The 24,798-nt window shown below is 39.4% G+C and overlaps 1 protein-coding gene across 1 annotated transcript in view; it reads left to right on the plus strand.

Annotated features, from left to right (window-relative positions):
* The window catches only part of CPNE4 (copine 4), a 509,113-nt gene extending 484,748 nt beyond the window's left edge, over positions 1 to 24,365 (plus strand). The window contains exons 12-16 of the mRNA XM_001369385.4: positions 9,064 to 9,118; positions 14,535 to 14,586; positions 18,652 to 18,785; positions 20,246 to 20,482; positions 22,595 to 24,365. Of these exons, the coding sequence (XP_001369422.1) occupies positions 9,064 to 9,118; positions 14,535 to 14,586; positions 18,652 to 18,785; positions 20,246 to 20,482; positions 22,595 to 22,729 (613 nt within the window). The 3' untranslated portion in view covers positions 22,730 to 24,365. The remainder of the gene's footprint in view (positions 1 to 9,063; positions 9,119 to 14,534; positions 14,587 to 18,651; positions 18,786 to 20,245; positions 20,483 to 22,594) is intronic.
* Positions 24,366 to 24,798: the final 433 nt, after the last annotated feature.

The following is a 24,798-nucleotide window of genomic DNA, read 5'->3' on the forward strand; positions in this document are numbered from 1 at the left end:
CAGTTTTTTTCCCCACTTATTGTAGTCCTATATATTTTTTTCCTTTTTCTGCTTACTTTATTCTGCATCAGCTCATCTAAGTGTTTCCATGCTTCTCTGTATTCTTCATATTAATCACCACTTACACTAGCTACATAGCCCTGAGGATAAAGCACCATGCCTAGTCAGGAAAATCTGAGTTCAGATCCAAATTCAGACACTTACTAGCTGTGGGACCCTGGACAAGTCACTTAACCCATTGGCCCCAATTTTCCCATCCATAAAATGAGCTGCAGAAGAAAATGGCAATCCTCTCCAGTATCTCTGCCAAGAAAACTCCAAAAGGGGTCCCAAAGAATCAGATATGACCAAGACACCTCAACAAATTAGCAAAGTAATAGTTATTCACATTCACACATCACCAACTTGTTTGTCCATTTCTTCAAACAATGACTACTTTGTTGGCAGTTCTTTCCTACCAAAAATGTGCCACTATAGCCATTTTCATGAACATGAGACCTTAATTTCTATCTTTGGCTTCCTTGAAGCACATACAGTTTTAGTCATGTTTACCAACTAACTCCTAGGTCCCTTGCTTTCAGTATATCCAATTCTTGGACCTCCAGTTCCTGATCTGAACATACTTCACTGGTTTATAGTTTATGCCTGATGTTTAGGTCTCAGGAGGTAAATGAAGGTAAATACAGAAACACCCCTCGATGAAAGTTAATCTCTCCATAAGTCTCCATTAGGAGTTACGTCAACTGGACAAGCCTGTGTTTAATCTAGAAAGTTTGGGAAATGGAGCCCCTCTCCCTCACCATATAGACCTGACCATCCTCAAGTGAGAAGGAATGGCTAGAAACTATGGTAGCTCCAAGAGCCTCACTAGCCTAACCCTACATCACTGCAAAGCAGTTTTAAGTTTACCCTCAGCCTCCTTCCTGAGTCTTTGTCCCTTGGATGATCAGTTTCTTTCTCCTCGCTTACCTCCAAGCTCCTAGGGGGCCACTATCACAGATCTAGAGATGGAAGGAACCTGAGGGACCATCTAATCCAACCCTCCCAGTTTATAGATGAGGAAAACAAGGTTCAAAAATGTCCTAGGAATGAAGAGGGAACCTCAGAAGCCAGCTGGTCCAATTCCTTCATTATATAGATGAAGATCTGAATTTCAGAGAGGCTAAGTGACTGTCCCAGGGTCACACAGGTAGTAAAAAATACAGTTAAGCCCACAAACATTTCCTAAGTGCCTACTGTGTGCTGGGCATGGGGTAAGTACTGAAGATACAAAGAAAAGTGAAAATACTCCCTACTCTCAAGGAGCTCATCATCTGGGATTTAGACCTGACTCCAAGCCCAGTGCTTGATCTATCTTCTTTTGAATTACATTCTCAGGAAAGGACTTTTAAAAATATTGTATTATATTATATACATATGTATAATATATTGTACTACTACTAATTCACTTTTATATAGTGTTTTTGTCTTGCAAAGCATTTCACGTACATTTTCTAAAATTTTTTTGTTGTTTGCGTCTCACCCTCTGACCTCTTTTCAGTGTTTCCTTGGCAAAGATAATGGATTGGTTCATCCATTTCCTTTTTAGCTCATTTTACAGATGAAGAAACTGGGGTAAACAGTGTTAAGTGACTTGCCTGGGGCCACCCAGTATCTGAGGCCAAATCTGAACTCACATCTTCCTGACTCTAGGTCTGGGATTCTATCCACTGTACCACCTAGCTGCCCAAAAACCTTCTAAAAGGCTACCATTAAGACTTAAAGTGTTAACTCTCCCTGGACATTTAAATGTTTTATGGGGCACAAAGCTTTAAGCATCTGGAGTCACGATGGCCAAAAGGCTGAACTTTATATGATGAGGAATGGGCATTGGGGAGTGGGTCCTGTTCCTGGGGCTCTAGAAATCATGCTCTGTAGGTAACTTTGTTTGTTCATGAGATCCAAAAGATTGATGATAAATTTAATTATAGGAGGATTTGTTTCCAATTCTGTCTTTACACCCAATGTATACCATAGTCCCTGGCATACAGGAGGTGCTCAATAAATGTGAATTGAATTAAACAATTCAACAATTCCAACCCTATCAATTTCTAGATAAGAAAACTGAGCCATAAAAATGTTAAGTGCTTTCAATTTCATTCAACAAGCTCTATATTGTTACAGGAGGAATTTTATCAGGCAGGAGGAGAGGAAGGAATATTTGTGAAAATGAGTGTCATGTAAAAATTAAAGGGAGAAATACAACTTTTAAAAGATATTAAGTCCTGTACTAGATTCCAAGGGTTCAGACTAAAAATAAAAAAAGGCTCCATCTCAAGGAGATGGCAAGTTATATTCATTAAAATCCAGAATGTTAAAAGTACCCAGCAATTATCCCTTTGAATACTCTCATTTTCAAGGTGAGGAAACAGAACTTCAGGGAAAATGAGTTGTCTCAGGGCACAAAGTGTACCTACCAGGGCTAGGCTTGGAGTACATCACCTGTCTCTTCATCCACTGCCCTTTCACAAAAGCATCCAATTGTGCATGGGAAAATCATGGCCTCAAATGGTCCCTCTCCTGAGAAAATCCCTTTATTAAGAGTCTAAAAGCTCTGGATTAGCCTGACTCATGGATATCAAATTAAAAGACACTATAGTCCATCCACTTGTACCCTCTCCCCCAGATTATTTAATTGCAATCATTTTGTATATAACTTGTAAAGACTTATTAATTCCAGTGTTGTCTCCCCTGATAGAACATAAGCTCCATAAGGACAAGAGCTATCTCATTTTTGTCTTTGTATTCCTAGTGGTTATCTACCACAATACCTGGCTCATGGTAAATGCTAATGAGTTCAAGATGCTTTTAAAAGTTTCTACATCAGTTTGTTTGTTTTTTTTAATCTAGATCTGATTCTCCTTGAGTTTTGCAGAGCAGAGATCTATTCTGCCTACTTTTCATTTTAATCAGGAAGAAAAATTGTTTAAAACAATTATGCTTACACTCAGCTTTCTTATTAGCTGGCTGTTTACTGATGGCCATCTTTGGGGAATTTGTGCTTTCCTGGTTCATTAATTATTCCCTTTGTAGGTAAGGTAGTGCTGCCTTCCCCCTCTTGAAACCCAATTACATAATGAACAGGTCCTGCCCAGCTAGCTTCAGTTTCCCCTTGGTGGCTTGGAAGGTATTTTTGAGCCCTTCTGATATGGGAGAAAAAGCAACAACAATTAAGGTAGGTCAATGGTTTCTGTGCTTGAAGTTGGAACATTTGGAGTGTAATTGGGTGGATCAGCATTTGCCTTATTATGTAAAGCTTCTTCTCCCAATGCAGTCTTCATCATATCCCATTGCCCATGGGCTAGGCTGTCCCCCATGCCTGGAATGTTCTCTCTTCCCATCCCCACCTAGGGGGACCCCTAACATCCTTGAAAGCCCAGCTGAAGTGTCTCCTCTGACAGGAAGCTTTACCTGGTGCCCCCAGCTAAGAGTGCCTTCCCCCATTCCCCAAGCCCAGCAAAACCTCCTTCCATTTCCTTTGGATGTTTTGAGGCACTCTGGCTTATTAGATAGATAACTGTGTGAGTCAGAACGTCGGGTTACCTCTCACCCATAGTGACGGCGAGATCTTGGGCAAATCACACACTCTCTGAGACTTCAAGTTGGCATAAAAGTTGCCAATTGGTATAAATCTGTATTGGTAGAAAATATTCTTCATAGGGTAGTCCCTGGACCTATGAAATTCCAGCTTTGACACCCCCCCTCCAATGTATTTCCTTCTTTATTTACTTGGAGGTTTTTTTTTTTTTCCATTACAACGTGAGCTTCTTGGAGGCAGGAACTGGTTTGTCTTTGTATTCCCCAGCACCTAGCATCATGCCTAGCACATTGCTGTTTAGTCATTCAGGCATGTCTAACTCTTCGTGACCCCAGAGACCCCAGCATGCCAATACTGGCATTGGGTTTTCCTGACTAAGTGCTTTGGCATTTCCTTCTCTAGTGGATTAAAGCAACTAGAGATGAAATGACCTGCTTAGGATCACACAGCAAGGAAGCATGTAAGGCTGGATTTGAATTCAGGTTTTCCTGACTCCAGACCTAGAGCTGTATCCACTGTGCCACCTAGCTGCCTCTTGCTGTGGTACATCAGCACATAAAAAATGATTGTTCATTAAGTGACTAGGGATGCCATATTTCTTTGATTCTGAGACATTCCTATAGAGGCTAAGGGGTGCAGTGAATAGAGCACAGGACATAAAGTTAAGAAGACTTGAGTTCCAATTCTGACTCAGAAACTTCGTAGCTATGTGACTTTGAGCAAAGTCACTTAATCCATCAACTAGAGTTTCCTCATCTGTAAAACTGGTGTAATAATAGCACTAATATCCCAGGGTGGGGAAGATCAAATGAAATCATATATATCACGGGAAATTATTCATTATATTATCATATAATATGCTATAATGTATAACAAAATATATTACAATGTGAAATATAATAATAATAATAATAATAATAAGCCTGTCTCATAAGAATGGAAACCAGGCCCACTCTCACCAAAGCTTAAGTCTTGATAGTCATATTCATTTTCCTCTAAGATCCTGACTTCTTTGGTCAAAGGAAAACAGCTGATGTAAGTATTTTAAAATTTACAGTGACCTGCAATTTTTCTTTTCCTCAGAGCCCTGGCTAATCCCTTATAAGCTGTCATGGTTCTCTTATTTATCAACATTAACCTTCTCAGGTGAATGCTTGGCCCAATATTCTGCAATGTCTGGATTTCTGCACTACAAAGAGAAAGAAATGGGGAGTTGATGGTTGCTATAGATCTTAGTACTGGTACTGGAGTACCCAGAAAAATTTGACTTTAACTTACCTCCAAAAAAAAGCCTGGATTCATTATATCACCTTGCTATTATAGAAACAACATGGCGCTCTGCCACTTCCTTGGTGATTCCCAAGTCACTTAATGCCACTAAGCCTTAGTTTCCTCGTCTGTAAAATAGACATGAAAACACCTACTCTACCGATTCAGTGTGCTAACTCTGAGTTACAAATGAACTAATGGGGATTTTATCTGTCACTCACCAAACTGGTCATCTTTTGGATTTCACTATCACCCTATAACTTCTACCTTGATGACCTTAAACTCTCTGATCCTAATTTCCTGTATTTCTAATCTTCCTTCTACCTCACTCTTTCTAAACCTATACATGTTCACCATGGCCTCCAGTCTTTCCATCCAATTCTATTCTTTCAGTACTGGTTTTTCTTCAGTTGTGACCCTACTGCCGTCCAGCACCTTGTATCCTCTCTACCAGCTTTGTCCTATTACAGTTCATTCTCTACTAGTCTTCACCCCTAGGTGAAGACCATTTTCCTCTCTTAGTTAACCTCCATGCTGCTGTATGATGCTGGAAAGTCCCTGTGACAGTTGGTTCCATTCAATTCAACTGGATCCTCAACTGTTCCATTCTTTCCTAATTGACTCTCATATCCACAGTATATTTTATAAACCTTTTCCTCTCTTTGAATCTCCTACACTTTTGCTACACACAATCCCTAGCAAATGACTTTGCCTCCTACTTGAAATCATCTGCTCTCATTTTCTCTTATCCACACCTCAAAATTATTTTAAGCACCACTGATGCCTTCATTCTAGACTCCTGCAGGAGGTAGCTCTTCTTATTGAAGCCAGCCCCTTGATTTGTGTTCTTCATCCCATCTACTTTGCAATCTTTCTTAATTTATAATTCCCTTCCTTTCTACCATATTCAGTCTTTTCATTTCTGCCCACAAACATATTCAGTTATCCTCCTTTCTTGAGAAATCTTTACTTGATGCTTCCATCCCCTCAGTCTTAATTCTCTCTTCTCTTTCATTTTCAGTCTCCTAAAAAAGATATCTACTCTCACTCCTTCCACATTATTACCAACAATTCATTACTTTTAACTACTTACACTCAGACTTCTGACCCCACAACTTGACAGAAACTGCTCTTTCCACCAATTCTTACCTATTAAATCTTGAGGTCTTTCTCAGTCCTCATCCCATTGACCTTTTGGCAATTTATTTATTTAGTCATATATAATTATATTATATGCATATAATATACAATATATGCATATTATATCTATAATATATAATCAAATTTATTCTTTATTACTCTTGACCACTCTCCTCCTCCTAAACAAGTCTCTTTTTCCTTTGATTTCATGACATGACTTTCCCTGGCTCTCCTCCTACCTCTCTAAATTTTTCTTTTCATCATTTTCTGATTCATTATTCATCTCCCGGCATTAATTAAGCACATTTCCCACCCCACCCCCATATATTGTATATTATCATCATCACCATCTTCATCTCTCTTGCTAAACTGTTCTTCATTCATTTTCAAAATACTCTTCCATAGGCATAGCCCATTTCTCTGCTCTAAGCTCTTCAATCACTATTGTTTCTAAATAAAAGTCCTTAATTTAAGTCTCTCCAGGTTTATTTCATATCATAACCCCTCTAGTCATTCTCCACTCCAGCCACACTGGACTACTGGCCCTCCTCCATTCTTGACATTCCATTTTCTACCCCTATAGACCTCCTTATTCCTGCCTAAAATATACTCATTCCCTAGCTTGGTTTCTCAAAATCCTTATTTTCCTTCAAGTTCATCTCAGGCCTATTTCTCCTGCAAAATCCTCCCTGATCCTATCACTCAATTACTGATGGTTTCTAGTTATTCAGGGGCCATTGTTTTTGCCCCTCTTTCCTTAATATTTCCTATTTCCCCTATTCCCTTTGGATTTTATTGTTCAGTATTCTTTCTCCCTCTCCCAACCCCCTTAAACAACATCTATCTATATCTTGGCAAAGTAAAAATTTCAGATCTTTCCATATAGGTGAGGGGAAAGCATTTACCAGGATTAGCCCTATGGAACAAGCAGGTGATAGTAACTCCTTCACACAAGAGGGGGTAGAATTGGTCCCTAGCTTCTCCAGAAAGACAAGTGGCAAGAACAGACCTTATAGAGGGGGAAATGCCCACTCTTACATGAGGCAGGACAGCTGAGCTCTAAAGGTGACATCAGCTATGGACAAAACCCCTGAAGTTTACACATGCCTCCTTTCCAACTGAGGCTTTGGATAGCTTAGATGCAAAACCAGAAGTGGAACTTTGGGACATGTTATAAGATTCTACTAGAATTTCAGAACTAATTATCTTAGAAGGGGAAGAAAGAATTCCATGGAAGATCTTTTCATAGTGGAAGAGCACAACGCTGAGACGCCACTCTTTCCCCGACCCCTTTTCCTTTTGTGTTGTAGGAATCCCCAAGGAAATACAGGATGTTGAGCTGTGCTATGAACTTCCTGAGGTTTCAGGAGATTAAAAAAAAAGAGTTTCATTGATTCAGTGTTTCCAACAACGAGTGACAGCTACGTCACTGACAAGTGCTTCTAAGCCCTCCCCCGTTCCTTGAGTGTGCCTGTGTCCACCCTTACAGGACTTTTGAAATCATAGATGATGGAATCCTGACCACCAACATGTACCCATGAAGAACACAGCAAAAGCATTCGAGCAATCAAGTACAAATATGAACTCCTGCCCATTTAGCAAGCTCAACAAACTACTGCAAGGACTAGAAATATTTCTTAGCATCTCTGTTGTATTCCCAATGGGAGAAGAAGCGAATGTTAGGTGAAATATTAATTCAGGTCACTATGAAGAAGGCAATACATTGTCACACTAACCAAAAGACTATCAAATTCAGTATAATGATGTGTCTCACCTAGTTGCTATTGCAGGAAGTTTAGTCGTAGAAACAAGAAGATAAAATGCCATGTTAAATGGTTTCATCCATTACTTGGTGCCGTGGCATAAATTTAAGTACAATGGAATAGTAAAGCAACAACAAAAGCTGACGTTTGTATAGTATTTTGAGAGTCACAAAGCTCTTTTCCTATGTTAATTCATTTTATCCTCACAGCAACCCTGTGAAGTACATGCTATTAATAGTCCCATTTTACAGATGAGGAAAATTAATTCATATAGTCATAGTTGATAACAAAGATCACAAAAAGTTCTATTCACTGTCTGGTTGGCTAATTGTATGCTCTTTGGGGATTTCCTTTCACAGATAGCTAATTTCTGAACTTTTATGGACTTAATTCAACAATGCATAGAACATTCATCCATACTCATCCAGCATCTACTTATTTAGTACCAATGGCACTAGGCACTTTGAGGGAAATAGAGAGAGACTGGAACTGTGATTTAATAGGTATAGAGAACTCCCAGTTGAAAAATTCCCTCTACCAATTTACATTGTTACTTTCTCTGTGTTTTAAAATATTAAGTTGTCTAGAACACTGAGATGTGATGGATCACACAGAGGCAAAACTTGAACCTCTAACTTTCTATCTACTCCTCTATTCTGACTCTGAATCCTGGAGGATATGAACTCTAAAATGTGATCCCAATTGTTGAGGAATTTTCAGCCTAGTTAAGAAGATAACATATGAACAGCTTGACTATCATAAAATAGAATGTTTGAGCTCTATGTTTTGTTTTTTCTCAAAAGACTAACCATGTAAATTTTATTCATCTCTATGAGTGCAAGAAAATTAAAAAACCCTTGAGGGCATTCCTTTCCTTGTTACCAAATCTAGAAAAAGTTAGAAGGAGGTTGAGAACCAGAACTAAAATGAGATTTGTACGGTCATCTACTTACTGATTTTACTACCCATTTCCCCTTATTTCCCTTTACAAAAAAAGAGACAATGGGGAAAAGGGAAAAAGGATATTTGGAATCAGAAGACTTGAATTCAAATCCTGCCTCTGTCACTTACTACTTTTGGGATCATGAACAAGTCACTCAATTTCTCTAAGCCTCAGTTTCTTTATCTGTAAAATAAAGGTTTCAACAAGATGGTCTCTAAGTTCCCTTCCAACTCTCTATCTGTGCTCCTATGGTATTAGGACCCTTTGATGTCATGGCATGACTTCTCCCAAATAGGTAATGTAGATTTATGTTTTCTCCTTCTTCATCAGAAAACAAATTAAAGCAATCAATGTTTTAATCTTGATTTTAGTGACAAAATGTTTCCAGCTTTTGGGTTTGGAGCCAGGATACCTCCAGAATACACGGTAAGTGAATGGGAATGGGGGAAGGGGAGGTTATTTTTTGGTACTGCTTGGGTTTCTAATCCTGGCTTCCTTTCAAGAACACCATTTTCCTCAGTTTGTTAAGTTTGACTTCCACTATATCTGTGTACCGCTTAACCTAGCACATAGTAGGTCATCTATAAATGCTTATTCCTTCCCCTTCCCCTGTGTGGATAAAAGAACTGAGCCATGCAGAAACAATAAGGCTAGAGCATCACAGACTGAAAGCTTGATCTATAATATATCGTAACCAAGTCAGTCGAGTATAAAACTAGATAGCTTTTGAAGACAGCCCAGAGGAATGGTTCCTTTGTCTGGCCTCTTGAGGACATGACCCAGCACTGGAGAAATAATCAGGAAGTCTGTTTCTTGAAACTCAGAGTACCTTAGCACTGGCAAAATATTTATTAAATGTGCTTCTAGCCAATCTGCCCATCTGGGCTTAAAATCTGCTTCGTGAATTAGCATTGACTCCCTACATCAGGACTTTTTCATGGATTGCTCTGGCAGGCTAGTGAAGACCCCTTCTCAGAATGTGTGTGTGTGTGTTTTTTTAAACCAAAACTAAATAAAATGTTTAATTTTCTTAGAAGTTAGTGAAAATAAGGTTGCATTTTCCTCCTCCATAGTTACAACCACCCTGAAAACTGCCCACAATGAAGAACTCCAGGTTTAGGTCAAAAAAGATTGCTTCAGAGGTCATGTCAGCCAGACCCAGAGAGATCCTGAACAACAACAACAACAAAAACCCAGCGTAGGTGGAGGCATCCCAGGCCAAATGAGAAGGTCTTTGAGCTTCCCCGTTTTGCTTTGTTCATTATTCCTCATGGAAGAGCAAGAGCAAAAAAGGCAGACCCAACAGATAGACAAAATATTGTATGTTGCAAGATTTCCTACAGGGTGTAGCTGGGACTTTGGACTAAGGAATCTCCATCCTTCCATAGAACAATCAGCTGTGCTGCTCCATCCAACAGGGAAGGTCCCAGTCTAGCCACACCTTCTCCTGAGGGACTCTTGGTCATGCCTTCTTGTAAGCCATTCCCAGGGGGTCCACCCAAAGCACTGGGCAGACAGCAGGGATGTACTGAGAGCTTGTGATTTTCATGAAAATGATATCATTGTTGTTGTTAAAAGCTACATGCTGGGGATACAATTAAAAGCAAAAAGAAGGCAGGTCCTACCGTCAGGCAGCTTACACTCTATAAAGGGGAAGACAACGTATTAAAAGGAATCTGAATCCTGGTGGCAGAGGCAGGTTGGCAAAGTCAACAGAAAAGGAATGGAGACCTTCCTCTAGGTCTTTTATATTATCATTAGATAGTTGGGTAGCACAGTGGATAGAGCACGGGATCTGGAGTCAGGAAAACCCGTGTTGAAATTTGACTGTGGGTGCTTATTAACTCTGTGGTCCTGGACAAGCCACTTAACCTTTATGTGTCTCATTTCCCTCATCTGTAAAATGGACCTATAATAGCACCTGCCTCTGAGTAAGGATGAAATGAGATATTTGTAAAATACTTTGCCCAGCCCCGACATATACCTAATAGGTAATTAATAAATATTTATTTCTTAATCTTTTGCTAACCCCCATTAATTAATTAATTCTTAATTATTCTTAATTAATTAAATAAATAAATGAAATTAAAAAATGATTAATTCTTAATCATTGCTAACCCCCACACCAGCTATTAGACATCTCTAATTGGATGCCCTAGGAACATCTTAAACTCAACATGTCCAGAACTGAACTCCTTGTCTCCGCCCCCCCTTCTAAGCTTCCCTGTCACTGTCTAGGCACCACCACCATCCAGTCCTCTAGGCTTCCTCCTCAACACTTCACTATGTCTTAACCCCCAAGCTAAGTCATCTCTGTGACATCTCTCAAACACATGACCTTCTCTCCTCTAACACTGAGATCTTTCAAGTAGAAGCCCTCATCACCTCACACCTAGATTATTGCAATAGTTACTGTTTGGTCTGCTTGCACAAGTGTTGCCCCCCTCCATTCTATTCTCCATTTACCCAAAGTGCTTTTGCTAAGCACAGGTTTAAGCTTAAACTCCCCATTAGACTCCCCATTTCCTCCAGAATCAAAATTTCAAGTCCTCTGTTAGAGGTAGGTAGGTGTCTCAGTGGATAGAGAGCCAGGCTGGAGTTAGGGGGTCCTGGGTTCAAATTTGGCCTCAGACATTTCCTAGCTGTGTAATCCTGGACATACTAGAAGAACCATATGCGCTATTCTAGTAGTAGTAATATTTATTGTGGTAATACTTTGTCTTGTTAAATGCATGCGAGGTAAGACAAGAACTGTGGTTTAACAAAGGCACTTGGCTTAATAAAGTTATCTGAGCATCACCTTTAAAAAAAAACAACACCTTGCCTAGCCCATATGGCTCTTCTGCCTTGGAACCAATACTTGTAAAAATTCTAAGATAGAAGGCAAGAGTTATTTGGTTCTTTTAATCCTCTGTTTGGCATTCAGAGTCCTTCATAAACTACCACACAACCCCTTTCCAGTCTTCTTATACCTTTACACACACACACACACCATGTACCCTTCCATCTGGTGCCAGTGACCTCCTTGCTGTTTCTCTCTCTTGGCATGCCTGGAATGCTCTCCCTCCTCATCTCTGCCTCCTGGTTTCCCTCAAATCCTGCCTTCTACAGAAAGCCTTTCTCGATTTCTCATCATTCTTCTACCTGCCCTCTAGTGATTATTCCCTCTTTCTCCTGTACACAGCTTGTTTGTGCATAGTTGTTTGCTTGTATGCATCCTCATTTTTTCTTTGTTCTTTTCTTCCTATGCTCAGGGCTTGGAACAATACCTGGCAAAGACTAGGCACTTAATAGGAGTTTACATGCTTGCTACATGACTCCTCTCTTTTCTTTTCTTATTAAAGTCACAGACATAAATTTGGTCAATTAGTAGGTGTTTTTAAGTGCCCCAACTATGTGCCAGGCACATTCGTAAGCTGGCACAGCTTTTAGAGGCCATCTTGCCCAACCCCTCATTTTGCAGATAAGATGCAGGTCCAGAAACCAAAGCCCAGAATAGTTAAGAAATTTGTCCAAGACCACGTGGGTGAGTGAGTAGCGAAGCTGGATTTGAAGTCAGGGCATTTCATCCCAAATCCAGAATTCCTCCTTAGTACGATACTGTCTGCTCACACTCGCTATGCATTTCTTCATTGCCCTTCAGACCACCCACAATTTTTATTCTTCCAAGCCATTGAAATTCCATTATTTGGGACCAGAGAAGGTTACTAGAAAAATGCTGAGATTTAAAAGTTGGGTGATGTTTTTTGGTTTGGGGGGAAGCATAGAGTAGTCACATTTAAACAAATATAGATGCTATAACGTGGAAGGATCCACACAGAGAGGTAGGGAACAGGCATTCCTGATAGAGCGTTAGTCTGGCATAAAACCATAAGGAGAAAGTAATTTCATAAGACAGGATGCTGATTTTAGAGACTGTCTGTCAAGCAATAGGAGCTCAAGCATCCCCCTTGGTCCTGGGCTCTCTTGCTCTCATGTTACATTGTTGTTGGCAAAAGCTGCCCTGGCTGGGGGCTTTTCTTTCTGGCCCCTTCCCACCTCACATCCCCAACTTGAAAACCTGGCTCAGATGGTCCCTACCAGGATCAAGATCCCAGAGCCAATGAAAGCCATTTTGCCATTTGGAGTATGCAGCGTGGATGGTGTCCTCCCACCAACTTTGTCATTTGTGACATGAAAGCAGCACAAGAAGTAATTCAGACAAATTCAGGAGCAGGAGGGGAATTAGATGTCATTAACTCACAGATGAGGGTTATTAATCATGTCCATCTGGTATCTTCCTCTTTTAACTAATTATTCTTGCTAAGGAGGTGCACGCTTTGGTCGTCTCTGTTGCTGCTATAGGAATGCCCATGTTACATTTCAGCACTGTCTAAAATGTGGGACAAACCCCATACCACACCTTCACTGGTAACAGCTCCAGTGCCTAGACTGTCTCCCCTCGCATCCTTTTGGGTCCTGTCTTCAACCTCACTCACAAGGGGGTAGCCAGGGAAGATGGAATTAGGTGTGGTGATGGGGCTTTGGCCTTGTGATCTCTTTACCAGCTTGTGTGCTCTCTCCTAAATGGAGAAGGTGCTGCAGTGATCCCTAAATGTGTGAAAGGAATTTTCACAGGTTGTCATTTCGAACCCATTTGAGTTCTAAACATCCCATCTAGTACCTGAGGTTCCTGTTTTCCTATCCTTCGTCCACACTGCCTGGCAGCCTTTGAACTCTGTGTATGAAAGGAGTTTCTCTCTGAATTGAATTAGCTACTAATGCTCAGAAGCATAAGTTTAGAACTGGAAGAGACCTTAGAGGTCATCAAATCTAGTCCCTCGTGATACAGATGAGAAGACTGAGGCCTGGAGATGAATAGACTTGCTAATCCCATGTATCTGAAGTGGAATTCAAACCCAGGTGTTGCTGACTGTGTGAGCTGGTATTCTGTCCATCAGATCGTGCTTTTCAAATGAAGGAGAACCAGAAAGATGTTCAGAAAGAGCTTCCCCTTGATCCAATCAGTGGTCCCTTGCCAACCCCCTCTAACTCCCAAGATGACATTGGGAAGATGAATTTTCATTTCTCCTAGATTTCCAGCTATAGTAACTCCCAGACATTAAAACTTCTTCTACTCCTTCTGTCTTCGGGGTTTTTAGCAAGAAATAAAAAACTTAGCTGCTGTTTAGCTCACTTTCTCATATATATATATATAAAATTGTTATGAATTGTTACATTGGAATTAGCATTACAGAAAGCATAGGATAGTTCAATTTTACTTATATATATATAGTATGTATAGTATAGTATGTATAGTATGTGTGTGTATATGTGGGCATTTTCTTTCATTTATTATTTTTCTTTGGTTTGAATTTATGTTGAAATAAACCCCAAACCTGAGCTTTTCTATTTACTGTCATTAGCAAAGTCTCAATCAAGATATTGAATTGGATTTTTTTAGGTTCTTTTTAAAAATATTCATCACATAGATGACAGACACCCAGAATCCAAGCCAGCAATCCAACATGTCCAGGCTATTTAGAAGGGGTTTAGCTGTGTATTTTTCTGACCCATTTCTTTGTATTTTTTCCCCCTAGGTATCCTTCCTCTCCCCAGCCCCCAATCCCTACCTAACATTTCTCTGATTCAACAAATTTCCCTGTCACTTCTACTCCCCAGGGAGCTGAGAATTCATCTTTGTTCTTGGACTGATTGGAGAAAGGCTTAAGATGGTTCCTGCTGTTAAACTCATAATGAATGTAATAGACATTTGTTTGCAAACTTTAAACCTCAGGGCCTTCTTACTGGATAAAGTTGTAATTCTCTCCCCCCCCCTTCTTTTTTTTTTATTGGTGTCTAGGTCTCTCATGACTTTGCAATCAATTTTAATGAAGACAACCCAGAATGTGCAGGTAAATCACAGTTTTAAAATACGAGGCACTCTTACAGTCCTTTCCATATGTGCAAAATAATACAGTAGAAAGAATTCTGGATTTGGAGACTGAAGACCTGGGTTTGAATCTTTGCTCTGCTACTTACCTATATGACCTTGGGCAAGTCATTTCATTTTCCTGGGCCTTAGTTCCCTTATCTGTAAAATGGAGGGGGTGGGGGATTAGATTACTTCTAAGATCCCTTTCATTTCTTGTTCTAGCTTCTTTTCAGATAAAATGTAGTAATACCTCCTGGTGAGGTTGGCTTTCTATACCAAAATCAGCTATAGGATTCCTAAAAATGGTACTTTCTTTAAATGATATCTATTAACAGTCAATGAGAAGTCCATAAGAGTATAAGGATGCAGAATAGAGGAAAGGGGAGCTTGGGGGAAAATGATTTTAGATTTTAAGAATTAAAATTAGAAGGAACCTTAGAGATGATGTAGTTCAGCTCTCTTATTTTGCAGATGAGGAAACTGAAATTCAGAGGGATTCATTTGATAAGTCCTTGAAGGCAGGAACTAATTTTTTTTTCATTTTGTTTAATAGAAAAATGCCTTGTATATTGTTGTTCAGTTATGTCTGACTCTCCATGACCCCATGGATCAGACTATAAATGAGTTTTTTTTGGCAAAGATCCTGGAATGGTTTGTCATTTCCTTGCCCAGGAGCACACAGCGAGTATACATCTAAGGCTGGATATGAACTTGGGTCTTCCTGACGCCACATCTGGTGCTCTATCTGCACTACCTAGCTGCCTTCTGCCTTGTACAGACTATGTGTTTATTAAATGCTTATTGACTTTGTCCAATCAGAGATAATAAATAGAAGAACTGGGATTCAAGTCCAGCTCCATTGCTTCCTGATCCAATAATATTCACCTTAGTGCCAAATGGACCAATACAAAGAATACTAGATACAAAAAATACAGCATAGGGACATGAGTTCAAATCCTGACTGTGCCTTATGATCTGAGTATCTAATTAATTCATTTATTGTCTCTGAGCCTCATTTTCCTTATCTGTAAGTGAGGGGGTTGAATAAGGTGACCTCGAAAGTGATTTCCAATTCTAAATTTGTGATCTTGTGAACCATGATCCTATCATCCTATTTTCCTCATGTTCTTTGAGAATTTAGCTAAAATGCATACATTCAGGACATTGAAGGCCCCTTAGGAACCTGTATTAGAGAAAGGTGAAATTCTGCTCTTTTTCAGTCCTTTGGGTCCCTTTAAAACACATGCAAGAGTTACATGAATTTTATGTGTAAAATATGTTTGTTCTATATACAGATATGAGACATGAAGCCCAGAAGTAGTGAGCCCTTTGCCCTTTCAGGAAGAACTATGGATCTCCCAAAAAGGGCATCTCCAAGGAACTCTATTCTGTCAGCTTCATCCAAAAGTTTATTTATTCAACTCAACTAAATAACCAACAAACAAATCAATGAATAAATTTTAAGCACTAAATTATTCCAAACAATTCTTCCATTTTACAGATGAAAAAATAAAGACTAGAAGAGAGTTAAAGAGTTGCCCATGACTTTGGTTCTCCAATTCTTACCATCTACCCAGCCGCAAATCCTTGCAGATCCCCAACACTCTCATCTGGTGTACTAACTTTGCTTAGGGACCCTTGGGTCTTCTTTATTCTTATGCCTGTGAAGTGTTTTATCTGTCCTGCAACTCGACATTCTTTTATGTATTGCCCATCCCAATTAGAGGCAACTGCAGTGGCTAGAGTATTGGGCCTGCAATCAGGAAGGCTCATCTTTCTGAGTTCAAATCTAGTCTCAGACACTAGTTGTTACATGTGAGCAAGTCACTTAACTCTGTTTGCCTCAGTTTCCTTATCTGTAAAATGAACTGAAAAAGGAAATATTAAACCACTCCAGTACTCTTCCAAGAAAACCCCAAATCAAGTCTCAACGTTAGACATAATTGAACAACAACTGCAACAACTCTCCCAGTTAAAGTGTGGGTTCTTTGAGCTCATTTCTTCTATTTATATCCTCAGCATCTGACACACAGAAGTGTGCTTAATGGATGCTTTTTTTCATTCATTCATCACACAGCTAACAAATTTTGAAAGGCTGGTCTGCCTGAACCCAGGTATCCTGCTTCTAGGTCCTAAGTGAGCTCTTTCCACAATGCCTTGCTTTCATCCTCTAATTTCCTCCCCAACAGGCATAAAAGGAAAGGAATGTGTACTAGGATAACTCATCTTCTGCCTGCATTGGGTTGGAGAAACCTTGAATCCTAAGGTCAACTTTTAAACAGTCACCAACAGTCAACTTGGCACCAACACAGACATTCACCATGTGTTTGGCAACAATACAGCACAGTCTCTATTTCTGGATTATTCCAATCTCCAAAGGCCCTGCTTCCACTCCTTCCTCTCCCTCCCCCTTTTTGCTTATATGCACATTCTGGCTTCATCTCTTCTCCTCCCCACACCCAGCAGTTTAAACTCCAAGAACTATTTGAATCCAACCAACTTAGTCTTAGAAACAAGCTGTCCCCATCTGCTTCATGTTCGTACAACCCATCTGCCCCACACTTTGGGACCAAAAATCAAACCTATTTATCTTAGACTTCGACCAATAAGAAGCATCACTGAGGGACAACTAGATGGCTCGGTGGATAGAGAGTGAAATGTACAGATGGAAGGACCTAGATTCAAATCTGGTCTCAGACACTGCCTAGCTGGGTGACCCTGGGCTAGTCATTTAACCCCAATTGCCTAGCCCTTACTGCTCTCCTACCTTAGAACTGATACTAAGACATAAGTATGGTAAGAGGTTTAAAGAAAAAAATTTAACGAAGGATCATTGAGCTTAGACCTTCTGCAGAACAAGGATTGAATAATAATTTCAAAGCTACAGTACAAACTCGATACTTTGGGAAAGGGCAAGATGGGCACTGATATCTTCAGAGTATTAGCATAACCTAGGAGAATGGAACAGTACAGAAATCGCTTATCCAAATTCCAAGATCTGATTTACAGTTTGACATGAAGTAAAGGGTTTTTTAAAAAAGCCCAGATGCAGCTTTGAGAAGCTCTCCTGGGAAACAGAATGCTGTTTCAGGATCCCATCCTTCAAGGAAAAAAGCTTAAATAAGGCAAGAAAAGAGGCAGCAGAGAAGCAGATTCCTAGAGCAGCCAGTCAGCAAACTAGGATTTAATAAGGACCTACTATGTACCACTCACTATTCAAGGACTATTCAGTAGTGGGGAATGGATAATGGAAACTCTGTATTTATTACTTGCTTCCTACCCTCCCAAGTAAAACATAAATTTCCTTGAGGACAGAGGCTATTTTTTATTTTATAGTCCCATTTTCTTGCATTTCAGAGGAACTTAGTAAATGCTTGTGGAATTAAGTTGAATTTGGAATACTTTTTCTACTATTAATAAGTAAATGTTAGCCATTCACATCCTCTGGTGCCTCATTATAGAGATGACCTTGAGTTTTCAAAGGCAATGTCAGTGGAATTAAGCTCTGGTGGATCTTGAGAAACTGGAAATTTGTAGTGTCTGAAGACAAGCTTAGTTAAAGCTCAGACAGGTTTATTACCAAGTTGGTTGAAGGATGATAAAGATTAAGATGTAGAGGGGCCACATCTGTGTCAGAGGAGGGAGTATCCCCCTGATGAAATCACATTCTTGATAGTCATGCCAGTAAATAATCAATATACAATCAGGTTGGACAGTTCCTCAATGAGAGTTTCCTGTGAAGTGTTGGAACAAGCTATATAAATTCTCCTTCCCTCCCAGCTCATTTAGCTTCAAGGGCCCCACAATACTTCCTTCATGAGTGTCTGACCCTAGCAACACTTTTTAACTGCTGATGCAATGACTCTTGATCAGAGACTGTCCCTATCCCTGGACCTGAACCCTCAGTATCACTCTGCCCATGTATTTAACCCTTTCTTCCATCATTCCTACCCACTTGATTAATTCACTCTGATGTGGGCACCATGTTGTATTTTCATTTCTACATGTAACAATATTGTTTTATATTTGCTTATTTTCTCCTAAGGAATCCAAGGAGTCGTTGAAGCCTATCAGAGCTGCCTCCCTAAGCTACAACTCTATGGACCCACCAACATTGCCCCTATCATCCAAAAGGTGGCCAAATCTGCATCTGAGGAGACCAACACCAAGGAGGCATCGGTAAGGAGAGAGGCAAGGTACCTGGCATTCCTCAACTCACCTTCTCTCAACTGGCATCATACCTTTCATATTGAGGATAAGCTTTATAGGGAGGGTCTCTCTGTAAAATGAACTGAGCTTCTGAGGCCCTGAGACAGTAAAATGGGCATCAGCCCCTTTGCCCATACTGCTGGGTTTTCCCTTTATTCGTAGCAGTCTGCTTCAATTTCATGACCTCCTCTCAGTTGAAAAAAATAATAAATGAGATAATATGAACAGGGAGTGATGGAAAATACCACAAATGGAATGATTATGGTAGATTACACTTAAGAACCTAAAAAGTATGGTCCTATAGAACTGTAAGCGAATCCTTAATAGCACTTTTGAATGTAGGGTAATGGCAAGTTCCTGAGTATTTCCCTATAAATCCTCTCCAAACTATCTATCCAAAGGAGTATTCCCCTAATTTTTACTTAATTGTCTGAACTGGAGAATGGCGATGAACCAATGTCGTACAGGTAGATTATGGAAAGAAATCAATCCACAAGTAGAAATGGGACAGGAAGAAAAACCAAGATGAATCAATGTCATATTTTACATAGTCTGTGAAAATAATGCTACAGATGTGCCATCTGTAGACTGGAGTTTTATGTTCTGATTTTGGTTTTTCATGGTAGCAGCAAGAGATTACACTGATCCATCCACACTCTCATACCCAGTCCTCCTTCAGATGAGTAGAACTAATGTCTTGTCAATCAAGGCTAGGGATATAGATTGTAGCCAAAAATTGAGTTTTATTTCCAGTAAAATGCTTTCAGATCATAAGACAAGTGGGGGTTTTAAAATTTTTATCTCTATCTTCTTCTTTTATAACTAGTTCCAATTTATTATCCATTCCAAAACACTGTTCAGTTATGTCTTTGGCTAAGCTATAATTTTTAAACACACATTTTTAGGCTTATGAGGGGAAAGGGAGAGCTTTCTAGCAAATTCACCTTTATGGGCTTTTAAATGCATTTTCCTCCCAAAGCTCCATGTCTCTGAAATGTGTATTCTCTACCAGATCTTTCTCCTAAGAAAGATGGCAACCCTAGAGCTGTCACACTGTATGATGGGTTTTTAGTTCCCCAGTACTGACTCACTCTGCAGAGTGTGCACTATAGTGGTGTCTGTTAGTTTCTGAGATATTTCTTTTTGGCAAGTATTACTATAAACTATTCAGGATCCCACTTGGCACTGTGTGGAGTTACAGTGCTTAAAACCATCCAGTAGCACAGGAAGGATGTGTGATTTTGGCAGTGGGAGGCAATCCTTCCACCGATATTTAACACAAGCCATCTATGCTTTTGGTGATCCATTCTAGTGAGGCTGGATGCTAGTAGTTGTAGAATCAGTGGCCTGATTACTGTTTTCATTGTCTCCTCATCTCCTCTTCCTTTCCCCCACATCCTCCCCCAACCCCTTCCATCTCTTCGATACAGCAATATTTCATCCTGCTGATCCTGACAGATGGTGTGATCACAGACATGGCTGACACCAGGGAGGCTATCGTCCATGCCTCCCACCTCCCCATGTCAGTCATCATAGTCGGTGTTGGCAATGCCGACTTCAGTGATATGCAGATGCTGGACGGGGACGATGGGATCCTGCGGTCCCCAAAGGGAGAGCCCGTCCTTCGAGACATCGTCCAGTTTGTGCCATTCAGGAACTTTAAGCATGTAAGCAGGTTTTTCTTGGGGATCAGGAATACGAGGAAGGGAATACGTTGTTGATAAATGTATCCCTGGCTCTCCTCTGTAGACACCAGGAATACAATTGCGATTAGTCAGTTCACTGACTGGGTCATCTAAGTCCCGGTTAGTGTAGATAAGAATCCCCCAAAGTGGCCACACTGTTCAAATTCCTATCACATATTGCCATTGGTCTAGAACCAATGACCATATTTTACTAATTAGAATTCTAAATACATGTGGCCACTTCAGGAAATTCCTTATTCGTCCTGGTTGGGACCTGGCTATATTCCTGTTGGGCTTTAACATTGGACCAATGTTGGGGTCTCCCCCGACAGGACAGACACATGATGATAGCAGCCATCCCACCTAATACAATATTTTACTGGAGCTCCTGGGAAACTGGCAGGAATCCCTGAAAATCCTAGACTAGATTCAATGCAAGGTTATTATTCCTAATTATATTTCTGCTTTCCAAGAGGGATGTACATGATGACTCACTTTTTAAAAAAAGAGGGTAAAATTGAAGCCCACTCCAAAGAGTTGAACCTTACTAGCTACAATGTACAATAATAAGGACAAGTCTAAACAAAATCCAAACAAAACCTAAGCAGGCACTAATATAATTCAGGCACTAATATATTCAGTTTATTTCTTTGGATCTTTGTGGGAAAGACCTAAGAGGCCATCTAGTTTGCCCCTTTCATTTAACAAACAAGGAAACAGATCACAGAGGTTGAGAGACTTGTCCAGGAGTCACACAGATTGTATGAGGTATGATTCAAACCCAGATCCTTTGCCTTCAGATGCAATGAATAATCTTGTCACTGTAACATACTGTCCCTCCAGTTTAATTTGGTTCCATGGAGGAATAATGGGTAAACACACTAGGTTGAATCAGGACACTTGGGCTCTAGTTCTAGGTTTCCTATAAGCTTGGGAAAATAATTTACTCTCTCTGGGATCTCTCATCTGTAAAGTGGGTTTCAATGAGGTCATTTTCATAAGTGTTAGACTTTACATGAAATTAATTGAATTAAATTTAAATTTAATTAAAATTAAATGAAAGTTCTATATTTAAGACTTGCCTCAATGTGTTAGCATAGATAATATATAGATTATTATTAATATAGATTATTATTACATAGATTATTGAACTGGAGAGACCAGTCAGTCTTTCCTCCTTATTTTATAAGTAACAAAACTGAGATGTAAGCACAAGGAGCACGTATCAGAACCAGGATTTAAATTCAGGACTTCTGATTCTAAAAGCAACACAATTTTCTTTATGCTATTCTCTATGTCTACAATCTATATCTACATTTATATATATATATATATATATGTGTGTGTGTGTGTGTATGTATGTATGTATGTATGTATGTATTTTTACACAGAGCTAGTGTTTGGGGACAGATTTGAACTCAGGAGAAGAGTCTTTTTGACTCCAGGTCCAGCATTCTACTCACTGCGCCGCAGAGCTTCCCCCTCTCTCAGTAGCTATTTTTTAAATGTTTGTTGAATACTGAATCAAATGCCATAGAGCAGGGGTGTTAAACATATAACCTACAACATGCCCAAGTATCTCTTAAACCCAATTAAAATGCAACTGAAGGACAGCTAGCTGGCTCAGTGGATTGAGAACCAAGTCTCGAGAGGGAAGAACCTGGGTTCAAATTAGCCTCCGACACTTCCTAGCTATATAACTCTGGGCAAGTCACTTAATCTCCATTGCCTAGTCCTTACCACTCTTTTGCCTTGGATCTGATACTCAGTATTGATTTAAAACAAAAGGTGAGGGTTATTATTTTTAATGTAATTGGAAAATGTTTAACAAAATAAAAAATACAACAGAGAAAATCACATAATCTAAGTCCATACAGGAATCCTTATATACATAAGAGACCCCATTTCTATTTAAGACTGACACCACTGCCGGAGAAGTTCAATATAGCATCAATGATATAGAACCATATATTGAACAAATATTGAATACAATATATTGAACAAATGTGAGCTACCTTCCTAGAATAGCCTGACCCTTGATTCTAATTCCCATCCTTTGGAAAGATGCCAGACTGTTTGTCTTCTCTTCTACAGGCTTCTCCAGCTGCACTTGCAAAGAGTGTTTTGGCAGAAGTTCCAAATCAAGTTGTGGACTATTACAATGGCAAAGGAATTAAACCAAAATGTTCCTCAGAAATGTACGAGTCTTCCAGGACGCTAGCACCATAAACTTCTCCACACACTTTTACAGAGTTCTCAAATATTATTCCTGCTAATACTTAATATTCCTACTACTCCAGTACTTAAAAAAAATTAAACTAGCACGTTTTGGTGATTTTTAACTGACATTTTCTCTGCATGTGTAGCCCCAAGGCTTGGATCTATTAAGCAATTGTATTGTTGAAGACTTTTTATGAAGAAAAAAAAAACAATTTACTCTTTACATTACAGCATGTCGCCTTGAAATAAAATGGTATCTGTATCCGTTTTTTATACAGGTTTGTTGAAATTTTGCTAAATTTCTTATTATCTTTACACTATAAAGCATTTTGAAACATTTACTGGGCATCAATAGCCAAAAAATAAAAGTATTTGGTTTTCTCTGCTAAAAGATGAAAGAATTTTTCAAAATGGCAGATGCATGGACTGTATTTTGCATGTTTCCAATAAAAATAATACCATTTTGCTGTTGTTGTCTATGATTCTTCCATGCCAAGACTGGCTTCTTCCTGCCAGGCTCTGCTTAGGGAAGGGAGTGACACAAAGAAAGGAAAATTTCAAGAAGAGGTCCTGGATCTTCTAGAAGACTTTAGGGTTGAATAAGAAGATCAGCTCAAATAGGCTATTTCTACTCTGCTGGAGAAGCACACCATCTCTATGCTAGTAGCAGAATGACCATAGCGAACTACAAAGGGAAGAATGAAGGAAAGAGAGTAAATCCATCATGTACACAATTCATTATTGTACCTCTCACTAAAGAGTAGAGGAGCATGGTCCAGCCCTGTCTCCCCATGTTAGTAAATGACTGGGATGGCTCCATCTTTATGTCATCACCCAGAAACTATGTGGAATAGATCTTAAAGGACCCTGCCAACTCAATTCACAAAAAATGAGGCTACATGATAGGATTCCAAGGCAGACCTCATTTGCCTCAGCTTGAGTATATTTATGGGATCGCTAGGTTGATATTTCCTTTTTCACTCATAGTGTCAAAATCTGTTTTGAAACATTAACTAAAAACATCAAAATGTTAGGCAGGTTTTTTTTTGTTTGTTTTAGAGAGGGGGAAGAGAGTAGTAATGCCTTCTTGATTTTTAAACTGGCCTATTTTTTGGAAAAATTTGTAATATTTTATTTCTATAAATCTCATGGAGTCATTATATCTAAGTTTGAATCCCAGCCCTGCCATGAACTAACTGTGTAATTTGGTGCAAGCTGCTGATCTTCTCTAGGTCTCAATTTTCCTCAACTACAAAATGAGGCCATTGAACTTTATGGTCCCTGAGGTTCCTTCCAACTTTAGATCTATTTCTCTCATGGATAGAAGGGGCAAGTGCTTTATAAGCATGAGGAGTAGAAGGTATAAATGGTTTTCCTTTGGAGGAATGAGGAAGTAAATTTCAAGTCAATACTGAGCATTTTTATTATTTGTTGATTATGTTTTAGGTTTGTTGTTTACTTGTTTTTTTTTTAAATGGGTAAATCAGAGACCTTGTGTGATCTACATTGTCTTCATGGTAGCTCCTAACTCTGCAAATACATGTCAGCCAAATGCACAACATTTTGGGAATGATGGTGAACTGTTTGAAAAAAATCACAACTATTTAAACTGTATTGTTTTATGAATAAATTGGGTTCTACAGCATCTCTTTTTAAGAGTTGTCTTCTTGTTTCTCTTTTTAAGGCAATTTCCTAGTGATAATAATGTAGGTCATGTGGGCAGTTGGACATTTTCATAAGCCCATCTTGCTGAAACACTATTAGGACATAATTATTCTAGAGCCATGTCTCTAGACATGGGAAATGTTGACTATTCAGATGCTGAAGCTCTCTGATTACAGATCTTGGTCATTCATTGAGTAATTAATTGACCTGAAATATATACTGGTCAATCTCAAACTGATTGGAGAATAGTGAGTAGCTATTTTCCTAGCAGAGAACTTAGGTGGTACAATGGATAGCGTATCTAGCCTGGAATCAGGAAGACTAATCTTCACAAGTTCAAATCTAGCCTCAGATACTGGCTGGGTGACTCAGGCAAGTCCCTTAATCTGTTTGCCTCTGTTTCCCCATCTGTA

The sequence above is a fragment of the Monodelphis domestica genome, chromosome 5, assembly GCF_027887165.1.
Source record: "Monodelphis domestica isolate mMonDom1 chromosome 5, mMonDom1.pri, whole genome shotgun sequence".
NCBI lineage: Eukaryota > Metazoa > Chordata > Mammalia > Didelphimorphia > Didelphidae > Monodelphis > Monodelphis domestica.